Source organism: Mauremys reevesii, linkage group 5 (genome assembly GCF_016161935.1).
Source record: "Mauremys reevesii isolate NIE-2019 linkage group 5, ASM1616193v1, whole genome shotgun sequence".
NCBI lineage: Eukaryota > Metazoa > Chordata > Testudines > Geoemydidae > Mauremys > Mauremys reevesii.
Genome location: NC_052627.1, coordinates 118,793,537 through 118,806,512, shown reverse-complemented (window position 1 = coordinate 118,806,512; position 12,976 = coordinate 118,793,537). Strand labels below are relative to the sequence as shown.

The window sequence follows — 12,976 nt, the reverse complement described above, 5'->3', positions numbered from 1 at the left end:
AGTGCTGCGTTTTATCATTACATGGAATGCTCTGTAGCCCATGTCTCCTTGCAGGCACCTCTGTCAGCCACATTTTAATACGTATTGAACAAGAGGGGTGATGAGTAAGGCTACGTTTATGTCACGGAGGTCACAGAAGTCATGGAATCTGAGACTTTCAGAGACCTCCATGACATTCTCTGATTCAGTCCCAGTGGTTGCGGGACTCTGGAGCTGTCAGCTAGCAGGGCCCTGGCAGGGTTCCAGCACCGGGGGTCCGGTGCAAGGTTCCAGTGACAGGTGACGGACTCCTGAGGGGGCCCTCTTCAGGGTTCCAGCGACGGGCGACAGCCATGTAAGGGGGGGTGGAGGGGCCACTGGGAGTGTTGGGGGAGGGGGACACCTCGGGCGAGCGGCTGCGGGTGTCCTATTTTCTCTGGGAAATATGGTCATCTTGCAGCTCCCAGCCGTCGTGGGTGGAGGGGGGGCCCCATAGCTCTCCGCCATCATGGTGGTGGGGAAAACCAGCACTGCAGCAGCAAATGTCACAGATAAGTCACAACATCTGTGAATTTATGATTATTGCCTGTGACCTGTCCGTGCCTTTTACTAAAAATAACCATGACAAAATCTTAGCCTTAGTGATGAGATGTAATTCACAACACTCCACAAGAGACTAAAGAACTAATGACAAAGCAATTCATACTGAGGAATGCTTAAAATGGGTTCCTTTTAAAATGGAAATTGAGTATCTACTTTAACTGAAATATTAGCAATAAAACATGTTTTTCTTGCAGGAGGCACAGTCTTTCCAGTACTAAATTGCTGAGCCCTCAGATATCTGGAGACAGTGATGAATTTGATTCGGAATCCAAATTTGGCATGTGCAATCGAGAGATAGTACGAAGAGGAGCACTCATTCTTTTTTGTGACTATGTTGTAAGTTTAGAACTGTGAATTTTAAACCTATAAGTGTTTTGGGGATTTTGCTTGGGTACTTTATCTTTGAAGTACAGTGTGAGATTATTTTAAACGTAGATCACAATAAAAATGAGAGATCTTAGTCATATTTACTTCCAGGGGGAACTACATGGAATTTTTATATATCAATTTTCACTTCTGAAACTGGATGCTCCTTTTATCTTATTAGTGTGATTATTTTAGATACTCATGCATTAGCCTAAGCATTCTCTCTACACTGAATTTTAGTTGTCTACAGAATTATTCTTTGTAAATAACAATAATGTCTTGAATGTTGTATTCTTACATATGTGATCTCAGGAGACTACTAAGAAGCTTATAAAAGTTTAGACCCTCTGAGAATGACTGTTTCTGCATGTCATAATTAGAATAAACTCTCTTCACCTTAAACCCTCCTACATATATTAACTCTGCTACTGCATTCCCCAGTTCTGTTCAGGCGCTAAGAAATAGGGCAACTCCCATGGCTTCAGACTTCATGGGCTCTCAAACACAGCATTACAGGAGTCAGTCTCTGTACTGATATTAGCACACTTTCCAACAGATTGTTCTGCCTCAGGTGAGAAACATTAACTGCAGAAGGCATAAATAGTTCAGCTGCAACGAAAGATATGGGGCATTCACTTTAAAAGGAAACAAAAACTACAGACAAACATTGAGCCTTTGCAGAAACAATTCTGATATATATTGAATGTGTATCTATCATTCATTATTACTAAAAGTGTTGCATAAAAGCAGGGTCTTTGAGTTTACTAGTTCTTTCCAGTTGTTCTCTACCAGTATTCATCGTCTTTATGATTACGACTTAATGGATGTTGAAACAATTTGTTGCAAATAGAGGATTATGACTTCAGGTGCATTTGCAACAGTTGAAAGAAAAGATCAGGTTGTTATGCAAACGATCATAGTAATAAAGCTGTGTTAATAAAATGTGCACACTTGTAAACAGAATATTTTTAACACAATGTGGTTCAGGTTTTCCAAAGAAAATTACTTGCTTTTAATTGTGTATAATTAGTATTGCATTGTTTCTGCTGTTCTTTTAGTAATGAAATGCATATGTGGGTAGTAATGTTGGTAATTTTAGAATTATGGAATCCATTTTACCTTTTCTCTCCATAGTGTCAAAACCTACATGATTCAGAACACTTGACATGGCTTATAGTGAATCATGTTCAAGATCTGATTAATCTGTCTCATGAGCCTCCTGTACAAGACTTTATTAGTGCTGTTCATAGGAATTCAGCAGCCAGTGGTCTCTTCATCCAGGCTATTCAGTCTCGGTGTGAGAACCTCGCAACTGTAAGTTTGACTTAGGCCTAAACTTAATTATTAAAAGGCTCTTCTTGTTAACTGTATTTGGAAACACTTTGAATGCTTTTTCCTTTCTGGGTCTTTTATAGCACCAAATGTGTTGTTGGTGCATAACTTATTATATGTAATACACTGGTGCCAAAAGACAACTCTTAGCATCTGAACTACATTGTGCTTAGTGCTGTTCAGACACACAAGTAGGTAGATGTGATTGTCCCCAAAGAGCCTACAAGCTAATACTAACTAATAAACTAACTAATACTAAATAAAAAGAAACTCTAGACATTGGATAACTAAAAACTTTGCGTCCACTTCCCCACATGCTTACAACCCTTTGGAGAGAAATTAATTTATGTGATCCCAAGCCTCTTTATTAACAAACTCAATCTTTCATCTTCACAGCCTTTCTGTTGCCCCACAGAGTGCAAACATACCTTGTCAGTTGCTGTGTTATAGATTAATCAAATCATAAATGCCATATGAATCTTGTTTTACTTTTAGAAGCCCCTGTACTGATGTTGTATATTAGCTACAAATTGTATTCCTGAATTGAAAACACACTAATTAAAAGGTGTAGAAGAAACCCTGTAAAAAGCATCCATGTTTGTTTCATAATTTGAGCGTATTTGCTATGGAAAGTACTAAAACTTTTTTTCCCAACTGCCAGTCCAATAAATTCAACTGGGGTCAGTCAATCTACATTCCTTCCTTCCTGTGCATCATCACAAGTAATAAAGTTCTGCAAATTAAGTCCTTGGTGACATTTTTGCAGCACCTTTTGCCTTCAATGGCTGTGTACAGATGTTTGGAAATTAGTAGACAATTCTGCTGCTGATGCCTAAGAACAAGTAAGATTCAGTTCACCTCCATGTTGACCGTAACAAGACTAAAGAGTAATAAAAGAGCAATCCTGGTTTGTGCCCTCTTCCCTAATCCTACACTAATGGGCTGTGCATTCTGCATGAAGATTTGTGAACTTGTTGCTGTTTCCCTTGTCTGGATATTCATCTCTTTGAAGTCACAAGCAGGGGAAGACTTGCTAGAAAATAGGTTAATGTGCATATATTTGGGAGTGGAGGGAACTAAACAATACTAAACTTATTTTAAGATAGGTTAATTCACTGAAGTTTCTCTTTTAAAAGTTTAGGTTTGTGACAGCCGTGCTTTAATTTACAAGCTGTTTTACAAGACTTTTCACAAACTGCTTGAAAATTAAAATAAACAGTGAACACTTACCTTCTCTTTCTCTGCATCCCCTCATTCAAATCTCTAGTGCTGAAGTATCCCTTCTGTTCTTTATCAACCACATTATCTGCCACTATGCTCTCCTTCTCACGCCTATTATTCTCATTTTCTTACCTCCCTTCTCTACCTCTGCACAGGCATTATCCCTTCCATGGTTAAACATGCCTTTTGTTATCTCCCATCCTGAAAAACTCTGCAGATGCTATTTTCCTTTCTCAGTGCTCCTTTTAAGGTCTGCTTCATTTCCTTTTCGCGTTAAATTCAAGCTGTCTGTCACTTCCAGAGCTCTTTAATTCCACTCCAGACCCTCTGTCTTCACTTTCTCCTATTACTACACTAACTCTTGCTCCCTAAATTCTGTGCCACTTCTGATCACGTGTTTTGTTCATTCATCACTTCAGACTTCATGTCTTCTTTATAGCTGCTTTGTACAATTGAACAGCACCCCAGTTACTGCTCACCAACCCCTGTTCTGCACTTCCTTAAATTAAAAAAAAAATTTAAAAACCCACCTGCCCTCAAACCTGTTTAAATAGTAATTTTTACACAACTTTCTCTGCTGTACTGTCTTTGTAACCACTGTTCCTTTAGTCTATAAGCTCTTAGGCATTGGAACCAGTTGCTTGTTTAGCACGGTCCATCTGTTCCAGCACCTTTTCTATTTAACTGTGTTACAGTACAAAATAAATAAGATGAGAAAAAATGTAACAATTGTTTTTTCTACTATTTAGCCAACAACACTAAAGAAGACCCTGCAATGCTTAGAGGGCATTCATCTCAGCCAGTCTGGTGCTGTGTTAATGTTGTATGTGGACAAGCTTTTGTGTACTCCATTCCGTGTGCTGGCTCGCATGGTTGACACACTTGCTTGTCGTCGAGTAGAAATGCTTTTGGCTGCAACTTTCCAGGTAGGGATAAAAGTAAATATACCTGTCTCTAAATTAGAGTTGCTAATACTAGCAAATAATTGAATGTGATTTAAGTTAAAGCACATTTTAATTACTTGACCGTGATGTTTAGTGACAAGTGAAAAACAGAATGTCACTTTGTGTTTAGCATGCATGCCTGAGTGATTCAGTTTCATCCTGTGTTATGGTCTCCAGATTGTTTAATAATTCTTACTTGCTCTTCTTAGTCTGTTAAAATACATATGAATGGTTTTATTCATGTTGGTGCTTCATGTCTATTGTTTTGTCACTGTTTTCTACAGAACAGCGTTTCTCAGTTACCAGTTGAAGAACTGGATAGAATTCAGGAATATCTTCAAAACAGTGGATTAGCACCAAGGTAAAATATTAGTAATAGGTCACTTTTGTCATAACATGGTTTGTAATAAGTGCAAACCATGCATGTTTTTAATGAGGTGACACTGCTTTTTAAAGTTATGTCTATAACAGTGGAGGCATGCAAAGATTTGCCATGACTTGAGTACCCAATTAAAACATGATTAGGCCCTTTCTGTACTGCAAGATGGAAACCATATGGTATCTCTATGAGGAACAACCATGTTATAACTAGTTGCCTTGACAGAGTAGAATTTTTAGTGTAGATGAATTTTAAAACAACAGTGCAACCTGGAGATCTGCAAGGATATCTTCTGCTGGCTGGCTATAATGGAGGTGGGGGGGAGGAAACCCTCTATAAGACTCTAAATTCTTAATAGTGATTTTAATTTTCATAGAGTATTTCGAAGACAAATAGTTCAGACCAAGTCCAGGTCATGTTATCACATGAGCACACCTATTTTATAGCACAGTTTAATCTTGCTTGTGTAGAAGGATTCAAACTGTTACTATTGTTTTTTTTATACAGCCTTGTAAAGGTCAGGAGCCTGATTCACCTGGCTCCTCACAACTGCTGGTTAAGAATAACCTTGTTGCCTTCAGTAGGGGTTTATTGTATCCTGGGGGAAAGAGGTGGTGGGGAGGAAAGAATTTAAGGCTCAAGACTGTAAAATGGTTTGGTAAAAAGAATATAATATTGTTATCTCGTGCCTGCATTGGGATAAGCTTAGTTAACAAGACTTGTTCCATCATACAACTCCCGACATAACTTGTGGTATAGACTTTTTATTGATAATAGTAACAAAAGTCCAAAAGCAATATTAAGAGCAAGAAATGTTTAAGTTGAATTTTGAAAAGGTTTGTAAGAGGCTCATGCCCAGTATTATCAGTGATGTGCTTTCTGCCAGTATTGTCTCTATTTGGGTACATTTGGAGACAATTTTTGAATTTCTTCTTATGGGGACAAAGTGTATGCCAGAAAAATTATCTGCTTGACAGATAGATAAAAAAGGTCAGACCTGTTGTTGCAACATACCATAAGCTATTCTTTTTTCATATTGCTAAGCATGTCTTACGTAGCATTCAGTGCATTAGCTAGTAGAAGGTAAACTAGTTTCTACATATTTTGGGGGTGGAATGTCTATCAGAAGAACTATGCATTTAAACTTCTTATGAAGAAAATAGATTAATTTTTTTAAAAGCTCTGCTAATTTGAAACTTTATTTGAGTTGTAAGAGCTGTGACTTCAGATTCCATACAGAACACTGCAAAATGTCAGTGTCAATGTGATTTCATAGAATTGGTGGAAATCAGTCATAAGGACAGGCTCTGAACTTAAATCAGCAGTTTTGGTTCACTCACTTTTGATTGAATAACATAAGTAGCCCAGTGAAGAAAACAACTTTTAGTGCTAATGCAGATTAATGTCTCCTACGTATTGGTAACGAAGCAAATTTATTGTTTTTGTTTTCCTACGAAAACACACAGTTCTTTTATGACTGTTTGTCCATATGTATTCCACTGTTGGTGTGCATATGCCTAATGCACTTGAGTTTGGATTTTCTGACCAGCAATGTCTGTTGTGGTCCACGCATGCACCCTGGGTGTCCTCATGCCTCCAACAGAGGATATAAAAAGCAGGGTGACCCTAGCTACCTTTCATTTCTTTCTCGCCATCTGTGGGTATGAGTTGGAATTTACAGTTTTTAAGCCTCTTTGCTCACTGTACTGTTTCCCCTTTGTTTTGTAGATATCAATCAATTAATTGAAGTTCCTGAATTTTACCCAAAACCACATGCAAATAGGGATGAGCAACAGCTGCGGACATTGGCCATTAGATGGGCACTGGCATTTTCCATAGACAGGACCAGACCATTTTGGTGGTCCACCCAACTGTTTGTGGCTATTGCAAACACAATGAAAGGTCTTCCAATCTCAGAGAATTTAATCTTAGGTTACTTCTTGTATGCAAGCATGTTTTGATCTGGCAGGCATTTCACCAGCTGGCTAGTTGTGTGTTCTCTCCACAAGATCACAAGCATCTTTAATGTCATTCCTTGCACAGATCCCTATCCTGCACATTTGTAAAGCAGCACCCTGGTCATCAGTGCACACTTTCTCCTGCCATTAAACCATTGCCCAACACTAAGAGGTAATGCCAAATTGGGTCAAGTTGTACTATCAAGCTGGTCTGTGCGTACATGAACTCTGATTCCCTCTGCCAATTTAACTGCTTGGGAATCACCAAGAGTGGAATGCACATGTGCAGTCACTCGAAGAAAAAACAGTTACTAACCTTTCATAACTATTGTTCTTCGAGATGTTTCATGTGTCCTTTCTGCAACCTGCCCTTCTATCCCTCTACATCAGAGTTTCCAGAAAGAAGGAACTGAGGGGGTTTGGGGTCAGTTTGGGTCCTTTATTATCTGCCTCAGCAGTGCATGGCAGCAGAGGGTGCATGAGCTGCCTCAACGGGTACCACTAAGAGAAAAATCTCTGGTGACTCTGTGCGAGGCGTGAGCACACGCAGAGTGGAATGGGCATGTGCAGCACATCTCAAAGAACAATGGTTATGAAAGGTTAGTAACTGTTTTTCCTCTCTCTGTCCAGTGAAGAAAAGTGGTGGCCACATGAAGGGTCTGGCCTATCAAGTACCCTTTTTGTCCTCTGTCTTGCCAAAGCTCCTATTTGAGGCAACTCAGACTTGTAAATTGAGAACAAACCTATAATTTGGAAGAACTGGTTGAGATAGGGAACCATATAGATTTCCCAATTAGTCAGTGATAACCGTTTTGTCCTTTTTTTTTCTAATGCTAAAGCGATGTAATGACCTGCCTCCCTCAGTGAAGTGGCAGTACTTAGGACTAAAATACTTGCTAATATATCAACTTGATCCAGATACCGTAGGGTTCCAGGGGCCCCAGAACTACTGGGAACCTTAAAAATGTTTCATAACCTCTCCAGGCCTACATCCACTATGTATACTTTTTTAATGACAAGGAACTTCATTAGTCTGGAGTTCTTTTTGAAGGCATGGGAAGGGGATTTATCATAGCCCTTAAAACAGTGTTTCTCAAACTGGGGTCCGCCACTTGTGTAGGGAAAGCCCCTGGCAGGCAGGGCCAGTTTGTTTACCTGCCCCGTCCGTAGGTCCGGCCGATCACGGCTCCCATTGGCCGCGGTTTGCCGCTGCAGGCCAATGGGAGCTGCTGGAAGCGGCAGCCAACAAGACCCTTGACCCGCGCCGCTTTCAGCAGCTCCCATTGGCCCGGAGCAGCAAACTGCAGCCGGTGGGAGCTGCGATCAGCCAGACCTGCAGACAGTGCAGGTAAACAAACCAGCCCGGCCTGCCAGGGGCTTTCCCTACACAAGCGGTGACCCCAATTTGAGAAACACTGCCTTAAAAGAATTCCTGTGGCAGGGCATGTTGCCCCATGTTAAAAATGCCTCTGTGGGATTTCGGGCTATATTTGATGTAACAAAACAATTTATTCACAATGTGTTGGATGCCACAGACATTGCACAAAATAAAGGCCTTATCCTCTGATGTTTGTTGGCTCTGTAATCCCTCTTTTCCCCCACCCCACCCAAAAAAAATCCATGATGCATATATTATGAGGCTATCCAACAATCAGGTAGTTGTGGAAAGAGGTGGAGGTGAGTTAAACTAGTGTTCGGCTTCAGGAGCCACATCTCAGCCAAAAATTATATCCTGGATTATTTACCTACTAAATTGGGTTTAACTCCTCCACAAAGACTTTGTTTCTTGAGGGCTACAATGGTAACCCCAAGTGCACGATCGTACAAAAAGTAGGCTTCCACCCAGAATAGAGCAGTTGTATTCAGATCTGTCTGAGCTGTCAGTTAAAGAAAAGGTAGTTATTGCCATAGAAATGATTATATGAAATCGAACAAATTTGGAACCTATTTCTAGATACAGTTGGATAAAAAATGTTGAGATTGCTCAAAGAACGCCAGACCTCCATCCCACCTTTCTCCTCATCCTTTTTTTTCCCTCCCCTGCTGCCTCACTCCTTCAACTCCCTATTCATGTGTTTTCTGTTTTATTTCTGTTACCTGCACCCCCACCCTAATATGTTATGTCTATGTAGTATTGGTTCTGTATTGGTCTTGCAGCTTTGGCAAGTTGTAAAATTTTGTAATTGCATAGTTCTGTTGGAGATCCATGAAGTGTGTAGTATTTGGAAATATACAATCTACAAATATCTTAACTTTTTGTACTTTGCTTTTCATAAAGAAACAATGAAATTAAAAAAAATCACAAAAAGCAATAACATTGGCCAAAATGGTAGGTAAGATACAAGCATTAATGCCAAGATTTTTCTTAGAGAGTAACCTTGAGACTTAATCTGAAATTTCTACCAAAGGTCCTTTCTGACTTTCATCTAAACCGTGTAATACACCTACCTCTTTTTCCCAAAACCGCATTCCAACTAAGGGAAGGCTAAATTTTACACCCTAACTATTCTTAGGATTTTCTTTCCACTTGACAAGAACTAAGCCATTTAGAGCATCCCCCCAGACTGTGCATAGTTTACGGTGAAAGGTCAGCTCATATCAATACAGTACAGAGACTCTGGAATTGTATTTCCATTTGTATTAAGATGTGCTATGAAATAACTTGGACCCACTGGTGAGAGTTATAGCTCCACAGAAGTGCAAGCAACCTCTGTAGATTCTTTTAAATATATTCCAGTACTAGAGATATGTAGGGAGCTATTTGGGTTCAGTGCATACTTTTATCCAGCATTACTCCATAGTGAAAGCATCAGGATCTGATGTTCATTTTGATAGGGCTGTCTTACAGTCATTTAGATAGATTCCTGTCATCCATTTTCTGTGATTCTATGTCACTGTTCATGAGTTACCAACAGTGGAATATATATGGACAAACACTCAAAGGAGAAGAAGAAATCATTCACCTTACAGTAACTGGTTCACCAAGATGTATTGCCCACACATATTCTATGACCTTTCTTCCTTGCTACTACTGAGTCTGATTAAAACTAGGGCTGTCAATTAATCACAGTTAACTCCTGTGATTAACTCAAAAAAAATTAATCGTGATTAAAAAAATTAATCGCCGTTTTAATCGCACTGTTAAACAATAGAATACCAATTGAAATGTATTAAATATTTTGGATGTTTTTCTACATTTTCAAATATATTGATTTGAATTACAACACAGAATACAAAGTGTACAGTGCTCACTTTATATTACTATTTTGATTACAAATATTTGCACTGTAAAAATGGTAAACAAAAGAAATAGTATTTTTCAGTTCACCTCATACAAGTACTGTAGTGCAGTGGTTCTCAAACCTTTTTTTTTAAGGCCCACTTGAAAATTGCTGAGGATCTCAGCAGACCACTTATTGATCTTTCCAAATGTTGTTTGTACCATTAGCTAACTACTGTAAAGCGCTTTGGATAAAACCGCTATATAAAAAAATAAAAATAAACATTTTTATGTTCTACAAATAAAAGCACACAACTTGTATTTTAGCATCAGTAGTCTTACCTTTCTAATGCGATAGATGTGCCTTCTCTCCCCTGCCGCAGCAGCCTCTGAGCTGGGGCTGGGAAGGAGGGCTGTCTCTCCCCAGCAGCCACAGCCCTGGAGCTGGGGAAAGTCACCTCTTTCTCTGGCTGCTGAAGCCCTGCACGTCCCAAATTCCCCGCACCCCCTCTATTCACCCCACTGCTCCCTCCCACCTACCCCTATTCTCCCCAAGGCCACCACCTCACCTTACATGTGTGTCTTTTCCAGGGTCCAGGCACCTAATAAGTGAAGCCACGACTGTGTGGCTCCACTAATTAGGTGTGTGGCCCTTCATTCTCTTGTGTGCAGCTGCCCAGGCACGCACCTGAGAGGGAACTATCACCTGAATGGAACTCGTGGACCATTGCTGGTCCGCGGGCCATATTTTGAGAACCTCTGCTGTAGTACAATCTCTTTATCATGAAAGTGCAACTTATAAATGTAGATTTGATTTTTTTTTTGTTACATAACTTCATTCAAAACCAAAACAATGTAAAACTTTAGAGCCTGCAAGTCCACTCAGTCCTACTTCTTTTTCAGCCAATCGCTAAGACAAACGAGTTTGTTTACATTTACGGGAGATGATGCCTGCTTCTTATTTACAGTGTTGCCTGAAAGTGCGAACAGGCTTTTGCATGGCACTTTTGTAGCCGGCATTGCAAGGTATTTACATGCCAATAAGAAACTTTCGCATGACCCTTCATGCTTTGGCCACCATTCCAGAGGACATGCTTCCATGCTGATGACACTCGTTAAAAAATAATGCATTAATTAAATTTGTGACTGAACTCCTTGGGGGAGCATTGTATGTTTCCTGCTCTGTGTTTTACCCGCATTCTGCCATATATTTCATGTTGTTATAATAGTCTCAGATGATGGCCCTGCATGTTGTTCACTTTAAGAACCTTTCACTGCAGATTTGACAAAATGCAAAGAAGGTATTAATGTGAGATTTCTGAAGATAGCTACAGCACTCGACCCAAGGCTTAAGAATCTGAAATGCCTTCCAAAATTTGAGAGGGACGAGGTGTGCAGCATGCTTTCAGATGTCTTAAAAGAGCAACACTCCAATTCAGAAACTACAGAACCCAAACCACCAAAAAAGAAAATAAGTTTTCTGCTGGTGGCATCTGGCTCAGATGATGAAAATGAACATAAGTCAGTTTGCACTGCTTTGGATCGTTATTGAGCAGAACTCATCATCAGTATGGACGTATGTCCTTTGGAATGGTGGTTGAAGCATGAAGGGTCATATGAATCTTTAGCGCATCTGGCATGTAAATATCTTGCAATGCCAGCTACAACAGTGCCACGTGAACGCCTGTTCTCACTTTTAGGTAACGTAAAAAAGAAGCGGGCAGCGTTGTCTCCTGCACATGTAAACAAACTTGTTTCTCTGAGTGATTGGCTGAATAAGAAGTAGGACTGAGGGGACTTGTAGGCTCTAAAGCAGCGCAAATATTTATAATAAAAAAATATATAAAGTGAGCACTGTACACTTTGTATTCTGTGTTGAAATTGAAATCAATATATTTGAAAATATGGAAAACATCCAAAAATATTTAAATAAATGGTATTCTGTTATTGTTTAACAGCGTAGTTAATTGCGATTTTTTTAAATCGCTTGACGACAGATTAAAACCTGTTGGCAAAGGAACTGAAGGGCAGTTGAGGTTGCCCTGCCCTTTAAGCCCTTGGTTGAGGGCATGAGGATGCTCAGGGCACATACCCCAACAGACAAATGATGGCCAAAAGAATGTAAACTTGAGTTCATGGGATGCATGTGCACTAACAGTGGAAAATATATATAGACAATACATCTCAAAGAACCACAGTTACTGTAAGATGAGTAACTGTCTTCCTTCAAATTCAGTTTGTGATAGGTAGCTGCTGGATGATAATGTAGAAAAGTGGAAAATTTAGTTTTAGTGATAAGAGTGGAATATCAGTACCAGGTAATTAGCACAGGGATATTAAATGTTTGTAGCATAATGTAAAATAGGTATTCTTTATTAAAAAAAATTCTTTTTTTCGGTATTGGTTAACTTTATTTATAGAACATATTGTCCTCGTCCTCTTTTAAATATATATATATTTTTTTGTGGGGCGGAAGGGGATGGGACTCCAAAGCATAATGCAGCTGTAAGGCATAATGCAATTCTGAATTAAAACTAATCTAAAATAAACAATGACTTTCAGTAAAATTCCTCTTTATTCCTGACCAGCTTCTAAAGACAACTTGATTTGAAGATTGTGTATTACATTTTTGGATTAAATGTATAACTCTTTGATCTCATGTAAAGCTCACTTGAAAAATTCACTTTCTCTGGCATGTTGAACTAGTAGTTATCTTTCTTACTCACTATTATTTTCTGAAAGTATTTGGAGTATGTGCCTTACCTGTATTTCTTGGATCTTTCTCCTTTTAAAATTTGAATTTTCTGATGTGTGCTTATCTGTTTTCAGACACCAAAGACTTTACTCGCTATTGGACAGGTTTCGCCTTACAGTAGCTCCAGAAACAACTAGCCCTTCACCTTTGGTTACTTCACACCCACTGGATGGGGAAAACCAACCAGCCTTAGAGAATGTAATTCCAGACAAAGTAAGG

General features: G+C 39.4%; 1 protein-coding gene across 7 annotated transcripts in view; it reads left to right on the top strand.

Moving 5' to 3' along the window:
* The window catches only part of HTT (huntingtin), a 194,174-nt gene that overhangs the window by 121,372 nt on the left and 59,826 nt on the right, over positions 1 to 12,976 (top strand). For all 7 annotated transcript variants that reach the window (XR_005599204.1, XM_039540905.1, XM_039540908.1 and 4 more), the window contains 5 exons: positions 777 to 918; positions 2,083 to 2,262; positions 4,251 to 4,427; positions 4,730 to 4,806; positions 12,832 to 12,970. Coding sequence is in view for 6 of the 7 variants with exons in the window: in XM_039540905.1 (XP_039396839.1) it covers positions 777 to 918; positions 2,083 to 2,262; positions 4,251 to 4,427; positions 4,730 to 4,806; positions 12,832 to 12,970 (715 nt within the window). In the remaining variant the exon portion in view is untranslated. The remainder of the gene's footprint in view (positions 1 to 776; positions 919 to 2,082; positions 2,263 to 4,250; positions 4,428 to 4,729; positions 4,807 to 12,831; positions 12,971 to 12,976) is intronic.